The 13,492-nt window shown below is 42.2% G+C and overlaps 1 protein-coding gene across 8 annotated transcripts in view; it reads right to left on the reverse strand.

Annotated features, from left to right (window-relative positions):
• WDFY3 (WD repeat and FYVE domain containing 3) overlaps positions 1 to 13,492 on the reverse strand; it is a 339,686-nt gene that overhangs the window by 20,879 nt on the left and 305,315 nt on the right. For all 8 annotated transcript variants that reach the window (XM_077275801.1, XM_077275800.1, XM_077275807.1 and 5 more), the window contains 7 exons: positions 11,994 to 12,079; positions 11,232 to 11,312; positions 7,750 to 7,804; positions 6,588 to 6,707; positions 4,146 to 4,263; positions 3,437 to 3,543; positions 327 to 480 (listed from right to left, as the gene is read on the reverse strand). In XM_077275801.1, coding sequence (XP_077131916.1) covers positions 327 to 480; positions 3,437 to 3,543; positions 4,146 to 4,263; positions 6,588 to 6,707; positions 7,750 to 7,804; positions 11,232 to 11,312; positions 11,994 to 12,079 — 721 coding nt within the window. The remainder of the gene's footprint in view (positions 1 to 326; positions 481 to 3,436; positions 3,544 to 4,145; positions 4,264 to 6,587; positions 6,708 to 7,749; positions 7,805 to 11,231; positions 11,313 to 11,993; positions 12,080 to 13,492) is intronic.

Here is a 13,492-nt window from a genome sequence, read left to right on the forward strand (position 1 = left end):
CCCCATTGGGGACAGTGATGGTAATGTGTGCAAAACTGTAAAGCGCTGCGGAATATGTTGGTGCTATATAAGCATAATACATAAATAATAAAATAGTTAAAATTAACAGTAGTCAATCCACAGAAATGTTTACAGTTGCTGGAAGTAATTAGACTAGTCTATACAGCACTATACATGTAGCGCCTGATCTTGTAGCCAGTGACAAAACTGGAAGATTTTGAGAATTTTATGTGAATAGTAACAAAAAGAGAAACCTACAAGCCATGTCACTTTGTAGTATTATAGCAGAAGTATTAGTTATTATTTAAAAACATGTCAGCTTATACCAAGGTCAAAGTTGTTGGAGTTGAGAAGAAACTCTGGTAGGTAGAAAAACTCTGGAATGAGTTCCTTCACATCGGCCATATTGTGTTTGGATGCAGAGTACCAGGCTTCACGCACACTGTGGAACATTCGATCGGCCAGGTCAAAGTGTCCACCCTACAATGGGAAAAAAATGAGGAATATCTTTTCTTGAATAAAAAAAAAACAACACCATTTCTCTAAAGGTCATGGATATGTATACAGTCAAAAGTGTTGAGAATGACACAAATTTTGGCTTTAATAAAGTTTGCTACTTCATTGTTTTTAGATCCTTTAGTCAGATATTTCTATGGATGTTGAAGTAAAATTATAAGCATTTCATACATTTCTAAATGTTCATTGACAAATACATCAAAGACTTCATATTTACAATGTTGACCCTTATTTTTTTTATTTTCTCAAGACCTCTGCATTCTCCCTGGCATGGTGGATATCAGTTTCTGGGCCAAGTCCTTACTGAAGGCAATCTATTATTGCCTAATCAGTGCTTGGATTTACTTTTGCCTTATGACATGGTGCTCCATCATGCTGGAAAAGGCACTGCTCCTCAACAAATAGCTCCTGGATCATTGGGAGAAGTGGCTCCTGGAAGATGTTTAGATCTCACTCTTTATTCATGGCAGTGCTCTTAGGCAAAATTGTGAGTGAGCCTACTCCCTTGGATGGAGCAATCTCACACATGAATGGTTTCAGGTTGCATTATTGAGACACAGGAATCATAGTAGTTCTCACCTTTTCTTCTCCAGACAATCATTATAACAGATGCCCCAAACAGTCTGAAGGGGGCTTCACCACAGAAAGTAACTTTGACCAAGTCCACTGCAGTCCAATACTTCTACTTCCTGCAGAATGTCCGTCAGACATTTATGTTTTTCTTGGAGAGAAGATTATTCTTTCCTGCCTTCCTGGATACCAAGCCGACTTTCTAAACTCACTGTGCATGAAGATGAACTCACACTTGTCTGCTTCTATTCCTGAACAAACTATGCATTGGTGTGGAACAAATGCTGTAGCTGAATCCTCTTTATGAGACAGCGTTGGCACTGGCTAGACTATCTTGGGTGCCCTGAACCATTCTTCACAGAAATTGAACCTCTTGATGATCCGATGGTTGATATAGGAGCAATCGCACAAGCGGCAATGCTGTTGCTTGTAAAGTCCTTTTGATGTTTCCTTGGAGGTAATCATTGTTAAATGAGAATCCGGCAATAGGATCAACCCCCCTAAACAGTCTACACGGAATGTGGGTAATAGGAACAAATACAATGATAATTTGATATTTGCTATATAATTTCTTATTCCAGAGAAATCCATGTTTTTCTTATGTATAAATAAGCTGTTAAAAACTATGGGCTGGACACAGATCTGCATTATAATCTGCCTCAAGAGCTTATTTTAAATAAAAAGGGTGAGACACATAACTAACATAGCACAGTAGAACTGAACTTTGTCTCATTACAAACAAGTTTGCAGCTGCAGCTCCCACAGCTCTGCTGTATTGGAACACTGGCTGCCTGTGAGATCAGAAGAGAAGCCATTACACATCACACTGGTAACTTTAAAATAATCTCTGGAGGCAGATTCTCATGCAGATCTGTGTCCGGCCCATAGATCTTAACAGCTCATTTTCATATAAGAAAATGTGAATATCTCTGGAATAATACACTGGACCGCAGATATCAAGGTATCATTTTTTTTCTCAATTTTCTATGACTTATGTGCCAATATAGATGGCTTAGGAGGGTTGGTCTTAGTAACAGATTGTCTTTAACAGAAGATTACAATAACTTCAAGTACCAACCACTTTATAAAGCAACCAGTTTGCTCTTATAATTCAATCAGCATGACAGAGTGACATCAGCTGCCTTGTTCCCGTTAACACTTTTTCCTAAACTAACGAGAAGATCACTGAAATAAATAATGCAGGTAATTTTTTAGGCACCATCGAAATTCAGTGGAAATGGAATTTTGTGAGTAAAGGGAACGGGAAGCTTGGCCAGGTCCCGCAAACCGGGACCTTGTATTTAATATCAGGAAGCAGAGGCTGCGGTCACTGCGGCAGTCTCTGCCCCATACAGCAAACGAACTGTCATTAGTGGCATTTGTGCCAGGGGTTAGGCAAGTCCTTGCTCTGTCACTGTGTGAAGTGCACAGAGACAGCGCACATTCTTGCTGGCTTAGATTAGCAGTAATGAGGCTGGAGGAGAGCGTACTGTCAGTGCACGTTGTAAGATGAATACCCGGCGTGCAGAAACCAGTGATGCACTTGCGGGGGCGGCGCTAGACTCTGCACGCAGGGTATTCTGATAATGCTCGCTGACAGTGCGCACTATCATTGTGCACATCGCGCAGGGACACTTTGCTTCAGGGAGGAGGAAAAGGCTACGAAAATGAAGGATAGGGAATTTTTACTTAAAGTATACTAGAAATAATTGAAATTATAGCATTACATAGATAGGAATCAAGGATGAAAATTAATTTGTATGTTGGACATCCCCTTTAACTAATACTATCCATCAGCCATATAGACTTCCCACTTTTTTTTCTTCCTAGGTGGTTCAAGAATCTATTGAATTGGTATCACAAGTTGGAGAATTTAATGGCTAAAGGTACCGTCACACTCAGCGACGCTGCAGCGATATAGACAACGAGCCGATCGCTGGAGCGTCGCTGTTTAGGTCGTTGTAGAGATGTCAAACACAGCAGCTCCAGAACGATGCAGGAGCGATCCTGTGACGTAACGGTGACTCACTTATCGTTCTCACAGGCCGTTAGCTCCATGTAAAACATTGCTGGCATCGTTGCTTTTGCTGTCAAACACGACGATACACGCCGATCTGACGACCAAATAAAGTTCTGGACTTCTAGCTCCGACCAGCGATATCACAGCGGGATCCAGATCGCTGCTGCGTGTCAAACACAACGAGATCGCTAACCAGGACGCTGCAACGTCACGGATCGTTGTCGTTCTCGTTGTGAAGTTGCTGAGTGTGAAGGTACCTTAACACACCTCTTGATAACAAACAGATAAAATACAGATAGATCAGAAGGCAATTATAGTCGCAGTAAATACCTGAAGCCTGAGGAAGATTTGAGTAAATGGCTCCATTCGGACTAGATAAGATGCTACAATCATAGCAGAGCTATAATGAGTCCCGTAGTGATAAGCTGGTGTCTCTCCTGTGTAAATAAAACATGACAGTGATTGCAACCAAAGACGGTTTACAAGTATGTAGATACCTTAAAAATTATCTGACAATAAAGGCCAATATCTTGCATTCCAGTTACAATGAAGTGAATGGAGCCGAGCGACATTACAAGACGCAGCCTATGGACAAGAGTGGTACTGTTTCTGGAGAAGTGCAGTCATATTATTAACCTCCTGCAACACCTTTAAGGAATAGGACTTCATCACTAGAAATCAGCTGGGCTACATGGTAACTGTATGATCCACTCAATCCCAGGTGACATTCTGATTCCTTGGTATATGAGGCTGAATGTATGAAAACTGTCTCAAAGGAGACAACAACTAGAGACCGCGAATAATCTTCTCATGCCCTTTACAAAATGAAGGCTAAATGCTAACTATTTCTATGAGAAACAAGGACACTTTTCTTATATGATCCTATTAACACAGATGTCAGATGAGACATGGGTGTATCTTTACGAAGCCAATTCATAGCATACCATGCACAGCACTGCTATATGTGTAGACCAGTCTCTTGATAAAGTTTAGGACAGTCTATTTACAGTATCTATAATTTCCTGCTACAAAATCTCACCATTGGGATCTTCCCAATCCTTGTAACGCTTCTTGTACTGTGCCAATCGATCATCAGTCTGTGCTCCCATTGGCTTGGCAAGGTTTCGAAAAGTCTTATGGTTTGTCAAGTCCAGCTCCTCCAAAAGAAAATTAAAAGGAAAGCTTAAATTTCATATATTATATATATTTATGAGTATGCATGTCACTAGGTAGTCCTTTCTCTCCTCTCATCCTTTGTCTCTTATGTTTACACTGCCTCATGTAGCATCTGTTTCTATTATCTTATCCTTGTAATTTTATCCTTATTGTGGTGCGCCCTGATTACATCTCCTTATAGCCTTCCGCAGCATATACAGTCGAATTTAGAAGTTTACATACACTATATAAAAAGACACATATGCATGTTTTTCTCAATATCTGACATGAAATCAGAATAAACCTTTCCCATGTTAGGTCAATTAGGATTACCATAATTATTAATATCTGCCAAATGCCAGAATAATAAGAGAGAGAGAGAATGTTTTAAGGCATTTTTATTACTTACTGCAAAGTCAAAAGTTTACATACATTTCATTAGTATTTGGTACCATTGCCGTCAAACTGAATGACTTGGGCTAAACGTTTGGGATATCCTACCACGAGCTTCTCACAATAGTTGGTCGGTATTTGGTCCCATTACTCCTGACAAACCTGGTATGTAGGTCCAGGTTTGTAGGTCGCCTTGCTTGCACCTGCCTTTTCAGCTTTGCCCATAAATTTTCAATAGTATTGAGATAAGGGCTTTGTGATGGCCACCCCAAAACACTGACTTTGTTATCCTTAAGTCACTTTGTTACCATTTTGGCACTATGCTTCGGGTCATTGTCCATTTGGATGAACCATTTCCACTCAAGCTATAACTTCCTGGCTGATGTGTTGAGATGCTACTTCAGTATTGCACATAATCTTCTTTACTCATGATGCCATCTATTTTATTAAGTGCACCAGTCCCTCCTGCAGCAAAACAATCCCACATGATGCTGCCACCCCAGTGTTTCACAGTTGGGATGGTGTTCTTAGGCTTTCAAGCTTCTTCCTTTTTCCTCCAAACATAACGATGATCATGCCCAAAAAGTTTAATTTAAGTTTCATCAAACCACAGGACATGCCTCCAAAAATTAAGGTCTTTGTTCCTGTGTGCATGTGCAAACATTAATCTGGCTTTTTTATGCTTCTTTTGGAGCAATGGTTTCTTCCTGGCAGTGGCCTTTCAGCCCATGTTGATACAGTACTTGTTTCACTGTAGATATGGACAAAATCTTACCAGCTTCTGCCATTATCTTCACAAGGTCTTTTGCTTTTGTCCTTGGGTTGATGTGCGCATGTCGGACCAAAGCATGTTCATCTCTGGGACACAGAACCCTTCTCCTTCCTGAGCGATGGCTGGACGTTCCCATGTTGTTTGTACTTGCGTTTAATGGTTTGTACAGATGCACGAGGCACCTTCAGGTATCTTGAAATTGTACTCACGGATGAACCAGACTTGTGCAAGTCCACAATTCTCTTCCGGATATCTTGGCTGATTTCTTTACACTTTCCAATGATGCTACACAAACAAGCAGTGTGTTTCAGGTGTGCATTAAAATACATCCACAGGGGTGTCTCTAATTAATTCAAATGTTGCCAAAAAGAAGCTTCCAAACACATGACATCATCATATGGGCAGTCCAGAATTGCTTAAAGGCATAGTAATGTTAGTATTTGTAAACTTTTGACTTTACAGTAAGTAATAAAAATGCCTTAAAACATTCTCTCTCTCATTATTCTGGCATTTGGCAAATATTAATAATTATGGTAATCCGAAATGACCTAAAACGGGAAAGGCTTATTCTGATTTCATGTCAGATATTGAGAAATACATGCATGTGTCTTTTTATATAGTGTATGTAAACTTCTAGTTTCAACTGTACACCGTAAGTCGGGCACTAATGTGATGTAAACAGGACTGACGTGTTCAGAAGGAGAGATCTGTTCGGGTATGTGCACACGTTGTGGATTCTGCTGCGGACTTTTCTGCAGCGGATTTTGAAAATCCGCAGTGCAAAACCACTGCGGTTTTCACTGCGGATTTTCTCGCGGTTTCTTCTGCGGATTCCTCTGCGGGTTTTCAACTGCACTTTCCTATTGGTGCTGGTTGAAAACCGCTGCGGAATCCGCACAAAGAATTGACATGCTGCGGAAAATAATCTGCTGCGTTTCCGCGTGGATTTTTCCGCAGCATGTGCACAGCGGTTTTTTTTTTCCCATAGGTTTACATGGTACTGTAAACTTTGGGAAAACTGCTGCGGATCCGCACCGTCAAATCCGCTGCGGATCCGCAGCGTGTGCACATACCCTTACTGTCCCCATACCAATCAGTTTAGGAAGGTTTTTGATAAGAGTCTTGAAACCAAAGCTTATCAGTTTAACAGGCCACAATTACCTCAGAGTCAAAATCCGCCAGGATCCATGGGAAGACCGGGTACTGCATGAGATCATTGTATGACCGGCCTGCCAGGGTGTTTAAGTGCATCAAATACTGGAAATTGCTGATTTCTCCTCTCTGAATAGACACAAGAGAAGAGGATTAGACACACACCAGAGGCGCGAACATTCATTCTGGACGATTTTATGGAGCTTATCTCTGAGGTGTTGCTGTGGTGAAATGAAGTACAAATAACATGCCAGCCGATTTGTAGCCAGCGTTAGCTCCAAAAAAGCTTAGTTCAAAAGCAGCCCCCAAGGGTTCTCAAGAGAACAAACAGAAAAGAAGAGGAAGGCTAAAGACACATACACAGTAAGACACCGGTATCAGGTGCCGGATCAGGAACTCACTAAAGGGTGGCTTTTTGGGGCACCTTGTATGGGTTATATCCTAATTAGTGATGAGTGAATGTGCTCGGTTAAGGTGCTATCCGAGCATGCTCATGTGCTAAGCAAGAGACTTTGGCGTGCTCGAATAAGTCACCACACCTGCAGTCCACGCACCTGCATGTGTCGGGGCTGTTCGACAGCTGCAACACATGCTGGGATTGCCGAACAAACAGTCAGTCCTTGCATGCGTTGCGACGGTCCAACAGCCGCAAGACATGCAATCTTGGGGACGTGAACATATTTTTCAAACATGCCGAAATCACCCAGTTAGCACACGAGCATGGTCGGATAACACCTTATCAGAGCACGTAATCCTAATGTATAACTCATCTCCCATGTTATACTAAATATATATAACACAATGTTGCAAGATTATATATCGATTATACTATTGAAGTTCCTACACAGGCTAGCTCATTCCACAGGGGCATGTATGGTGGCATATAGCATTCATACTTCATTGTATATTAGAGCTGTAAGAGCCACCTCTATGCGGCACCATATGCTTCTTAAGAAGCGATACAATTCTCTACCATATGTGATGGACCAAAATTAAATCTCACAGATTTTAACATGGGATTTTTATGGGTGCCATAGATCCATACAACATGCATCCTCTTGCATAATTCTATATTATATTATCTTGCTTTGCAGGACAATAAAATGCTGCATTAATATATTTTTATTTACCACCACAACAAAATGCTACCAAAATATGCTTTCTTTTTTACCTCCCATCTCTGTGTAACAGACTTTTCTCCGACTAAAGTGCTGAGAAGCCCAGACCTAAAATACAGAAAAAAAAACGTAAGCTTCCCGGCTACATATGATTGTAAATATATAAGAATAATTCTAACATTAATAAAAAGAATGGTTTGGATAGTGGCGCTTGTATGTGCACGTAAAACCTAAACTATATAGGTTAATAAGAGGCTAAATACAAAGTAAAGATAGTTTGCGCTATGGTTAAATGTGCATAATGGTGAATATTGTAAAAAAGACAGGTGGCGCCATGGCTTGAAACCAGGCTGATCGAAAACTTATGGAGCACACTACAATAAACTTCAAGCAAGCAGAGATTACCTGAAGCTGCTGTGTAGAAGTCCGTGCTTCCTTAGGTTCTTTGGTGTTGTTTTGTACACAGATCCGAGGAACAATAGGCACACAGCCGTGCTGTAGGCTGTGGAAGCTGTAGAGAGCTGGAGCGCTGTCCCGACCGGAAAAGCACTCACTCACACAGAGTCCGATGGTGCCTCTGTGTACACTTGGGTACTTGCAGGACCTGCGCGATGTCTTCAGTCATGTGACGCTCGCAATCATGTGATGGTAATGCGGCCAAATACGGTGAGCAAGTAGGACAAAAACCTGTCATTTTCCTTCTTCAGGGATGGTCCTTAATGTGTCTAGGTTAGGTTATATACCCATGGAGGTTTTATTGCAACATTAGTCATTCAAAGGCAGAGAGTTCGATCTCATTATTAAGGCCTCTTGGTCTCAGTGTGTCGAGTTGGAATATCCAACCGCTTTCAGACCACACACTCAGACCAAGAGGCCTTAATAATGAGATCGAACTCCTTGCATTTGAATGACTAATATTGCAATAAAACCTCCATGGGTATATAAACCTACTTAGACACATTAAGGACCATCCCTGAAGAAGGAAACCGACAGATTTCCGAAACGCGTTGGATTTTGGTCCTGCTTGCTCACTGCACTTGGTCACGTCACCATCACATGATCACAAGCGTCACATGACTGAAGACGTTACGCAGGTCCTGCAAGTTCCCAAGCGTACACACGGGCACCGCCGGACTCTGTGTATGAGTGATTGTCACTGGTCGGGACAGCGTTCCAGCTCTCTACAGCTTCCACGGCCTACAGCATGGCTGTCTGCCTATTATTCTTCAGATCTGGGAAGCTTCAGTGTACAAACCAACACCAAAGAACCCTAGGGAAGCACGGACTTCCACACAGCAACTTCAGGTAATCTCTGCTTGCTTGAAGTATATTGTAGTGTGCTCCATAAGTTTTCGATCAGCCTGGTTTCAAACCTTGGCGCCACTATTTAATATCGTATCTGACTTACTATCCCTTTCTTCACCTGTCTTTTTTACAATATTCACCACTATGCACATTTAACCAGAGCGCAAACTATCTTTACTTTGTAATTCGAACATTACCCATAGTTATACGAATAATTACACACTAGTCACATTTCTTTCTTACTGGTGTTAAATACTTTTGAAAAGTTGCAAATTTTTGCGCACCACAGAGTTGCACAACAATTTTGCGACTATTGGCGGTGTCATGCCAATCCCGGCCAGCTCCGCCAAAGTGGGTGGAGCATACCCAGGAAGGGGCGGCGCCCACCTGACCGATTCATGAACAGTTCACCAGTTAAGTGGCATAACTCACGCCAGAAATGTTACTTTGGTCCCTAACCGGAGTAACATTTTTGGCAAGGCTCACGCCACAGAGAAGAAGTGCCGAATTTAGTGTCATGTGCCTGTTAATGAATTTGGAGCATTCTACTCCAGTATAAATTGCAACACCAGTCTTGGCGAATCGAGCCCAACATTTTTACAGAAATATTGACTTCAATAAAACTGCAATGGTCACATGTAGTGATGAGCGAGTGTACTCGTTGCTCGGGTTTTCCCGAGCACGCTCAGGTGGTCTCCGAGTATTTGTAACTGCTCGGAGATTTAGTTTTTGTTGACGCAGCTGCATGATTTACGGCTACTAGCCAGCCTGAATACATGTGGGGGTTGCCTGGATGCTAGGGAATCCCCACATGTATTCAAGCTGTCTATCAGTCTGTCTGAAAATCATGCAGCTGCGGCGAGGAAAACTAAATCTCCGAGCACTAACAAATACTCAGAGACCACCCGAGCAACGAGTATACTCGCTCATCGCTAATCACTAGTCACGTGTCCAGAAAAGAAGAACAGAGGTGTAGCCATATTGGTTGGCACTTTTGAAACACATCTGTGTATCTTTACTATCTCTTTGTTATTGATTTGGCATTGGATATCATTTTCAGAAAAGCTAATTAAAAAAGTGACAAACAAAAGTCCAGTGCACCAGAATAAACATATGATAATATTGCTGGAAAAAAAAAAAATCAACTTTGGCTTTCATTAATTTACTAGCATATGCCTTGTGTTAGTTATAGGTGGAAATGCTCTTTATCAACCATCAGCAGCATAAGTTCAGCAGCAGTAGTTAACCTACTTACTGACAGTTACCAAGAAGCACCCGAATCTGCAAGATGTATGATTAATAGCACCTATCTTAGACAAAGGGAAACTAACCCTTTCAACTCTAAGACAACAGCTATTAAGAAGATTAACAAAGTAGAAAACGTTCAAGCATTTATGTTCTTAAATCTGTTCTTTGGAAGAAGCCTGCGAGCGTGCAGTAATTTGCAGCGATGAATACGACAACTTTTGTTTGTCCCCTTCATTTTATTTCCTGACAATATAATTAGCGGCTTTCCAGGATAATTGCAGCAAACGAAGGACTTGATGACTGCACTGACAGACAAAGGAACATGTTTTTGTGCTTTCTGTGTGAAGCTTTGAGGCTTTATACACAATTTAAAAGCATTACTTTTCTCTTTGTCTTCATCTTAATATAGTGCACAATAGGGAATATGAGGCATGGGACCAATCCATGTAGTAACCACAATATTTAAAGCCAGTTTCTTAAAAGTAGAATATTTAGAAGTTTTATAGTTCACTATATACACACTGCTCAAAAAAATAAAACTATAGTACATATTATATGTATGTATGTATATATATATATATATATATATATATATATATATATATATATATATATATATATATATATATATATATATATATATATATATATATATATATATACTCCAAGTCTGCAGCGCTATGCATCTGCGATTTTGGCTCAAGAAAGAACCTCCGGCACAAGAAAAACATATCCTAAAACGTAGATTTATTAATTCTAGTAGCGCTCAGTAGTACACAGGAAAAGTGGAAGTGTCGCCAATAGCTGGGATCTGATTGGTGACTACAAGCATCTCTAGTTAGGCTCAGATACTGATATAATGAGAGATAACAGTGAATAATATAGCGCTTTATAATGTAATCAGTGATGTTTTATCTGTAACGTTACCCATATTAGTCTGCAATATTTACGTTGTATTTAAGGGCAGTTACAGATATATTACCCTTGCTCCACACTGGTGTTCGGACGCTGCCCTGAAACGGACTCGGAGCTGTCAGTCAAAGATGGCACCACTGCCAAAAACCTGCATTGTGGGGAATGAAAAGGTAGCAGATTAGTGATGGTATAAGTCATCCATCTCACCAGCATTACAATGGCCACCAATTATGTGCTTTACTTGTACATTTCTATAGCAAAGGGAACCTGACGGCTAATGCAGCCGATCTAGGGGCAGCAAGTGTCAGCAGCTATAATTTCAGAGAAAAGCAGACAGAGACCGAACCTCATTGGTGACTAGTCGGACAGGCGAGATCCAGACACCATCTCCTGCCCACTCACCTTGAGTGAGAGGTCTCTCCCTGCGTTCATGTATAGGGAGTGACCTGTCACTCAAAGACAGAGGGCGGGAGAACCAGCCAGGGACTTGCCTGTCCGACTAGTCTACTGTGCGGCTCAGTCCCTGGTGGGATTATATTCCCTGAAATACGGCAGGATTCAGAGCCAAACATACCTGGGAGATCATACAGTGTCTGATACATGCTGCCTGCCATGCTCCCTCTAATTTTCCATGCTAATACTGATACAAAGTTCACTATAAAGAAGAGAATAATCTCCACCAGCACCAACATGTGGCAGTGCCAGCTACACGGGGGTCTGAGAAGTCACATATTCTAGTACATTGTTATGGCCCCAAAGCACACAGTACAATCTTTATACCGTGCCTGACAAGAATAAAACTCTTTACATCATGGCTGTGGAGACTCACCTCTGGTAAACTTTGTTCCGAACTCCCTTTTGAAAAGCCAGTAAATAGTTGCGGCCATCGGCTGAAAAGACTTCAACGGCAATTGGCTAAAATGAGACAAATGAAAGAATTGCATGGCTTGTAGGAGACGGTAACTAGCCCATGCTGTAGAACCGGCAATTTGACATGCCCTGGTCTTTGTACCTACTGTATGTTGGAGTATTATATAGATATTACAAAGAGGTTTTTTTTGCCAATCCCACAATTATAAATCTATAATAGACCCAATATACCCAATCCAGGGCTGTCATCAAAGCCCTCATCTGTCTGCTATTCTGGTGGCCTACCGGAATGATCAGATCCCTGATCTGTGAAAAATGCTTTCCATGTTTGAAAAAACTTTTTTGGAGAACTTATTCAACGCTTGTGGTCTTCATAACTGATCACAGCAAGTGATTCATGATACTATTATATACCCACACCTTTTGGGAACTTCTGGGAATAATGCCATACAATCTATGGCTGGTTTAAAGGCCCCGTCTCACATAGCGAGATCGCTGCCGAGTCACAAGTTTTGTGACGCAACAGCGACCTCAGTAGCGATCTCGCTATGTGTGACACGTACCAGCGATCAGGCCCCTGCTGCGAGATCGCTGGTCGTGTCGGAACGGCCTGGGCCGTTTTTTGATCGTTGAGGTCCCGCTGACATCGCTGAATCGGTGTGTGTGACACCGATCCAGCGATGTCTTCACTGGTAACCAGGGTAAACATCGGGTTACTAAGCGCAGGGCCGCGCTTAGTAACCCGATGTTTACCCTGGTTACCAGCGTAAATGTAAAAAAAAACAAACAGTACATACTCACCATCTGTTGCCCGTCAGGTCCCTTGGCGTCTGCTTCCTGCTCTGACTGAGCCGCCGTAAAGTGAGAGCGCAGCAGTGACGTCACCGCTGCGCTCTGCTCTCACTGTACGGCGGCTCAGTCAGAGCAGGAAGCAGACGCCAAGGGACCTGACGGGCAACAGATGGTGAGTATGTACTGTTTTTTTTTACATTTACGCTGGTAACCAGGGTAAACATCGGGTTACTAAGCGCGGCCCTGCGCTTAGTAACCCGATGTTTACCCTGGTTACCCGGGTGCTGCAGGGGGACTTCGGCATCGTTGAAGACAGTTTCAACGATGCCGAAGTCGTTCCCCTGATCGTTGGTCGCTGGAGAGAGCTGTCTGTGTGACAGCTCCCACACAGCGACCACACAGCGACGCTGCAGCGATCAGCATCGTTGTTTGTATCGCTGCAGCGTCGCTGTGTGAGACGGGGCCTTAAGGCTGTTCAGACACTCAGCCAGGCCTACTCCGCCACCCTCATTCTCGTATTCCTATAATGTTAGTACACTGGGAAAGACTGGCGGGTCTCACCTCCCTCCCATCTCTTAAACCATGGAAAGTCAGTAAATCATTGAATAATCTTGTCCCAAGATGTTATGGAGTGGTGACATGGACCAGTGCTGCGCTGGTGGGTCA

Source organism: Ranitomeya variabilis, chromosome 1 (assembly GCF_051348905.1).
Source record: "Ranitomeya variabilis isolate aRanVar5 chromosome 1, aRanVar5.hap1, whole genome shotgun sequence".
In the NCBI taxonomy this organism is placed as follows: domain Eukaryota; kingdom Metazoa; phylum Chordata; class Amphibia; order Anura; family Dendrobatidae; genus Ranitomeya; species Ranitomeya variabilis.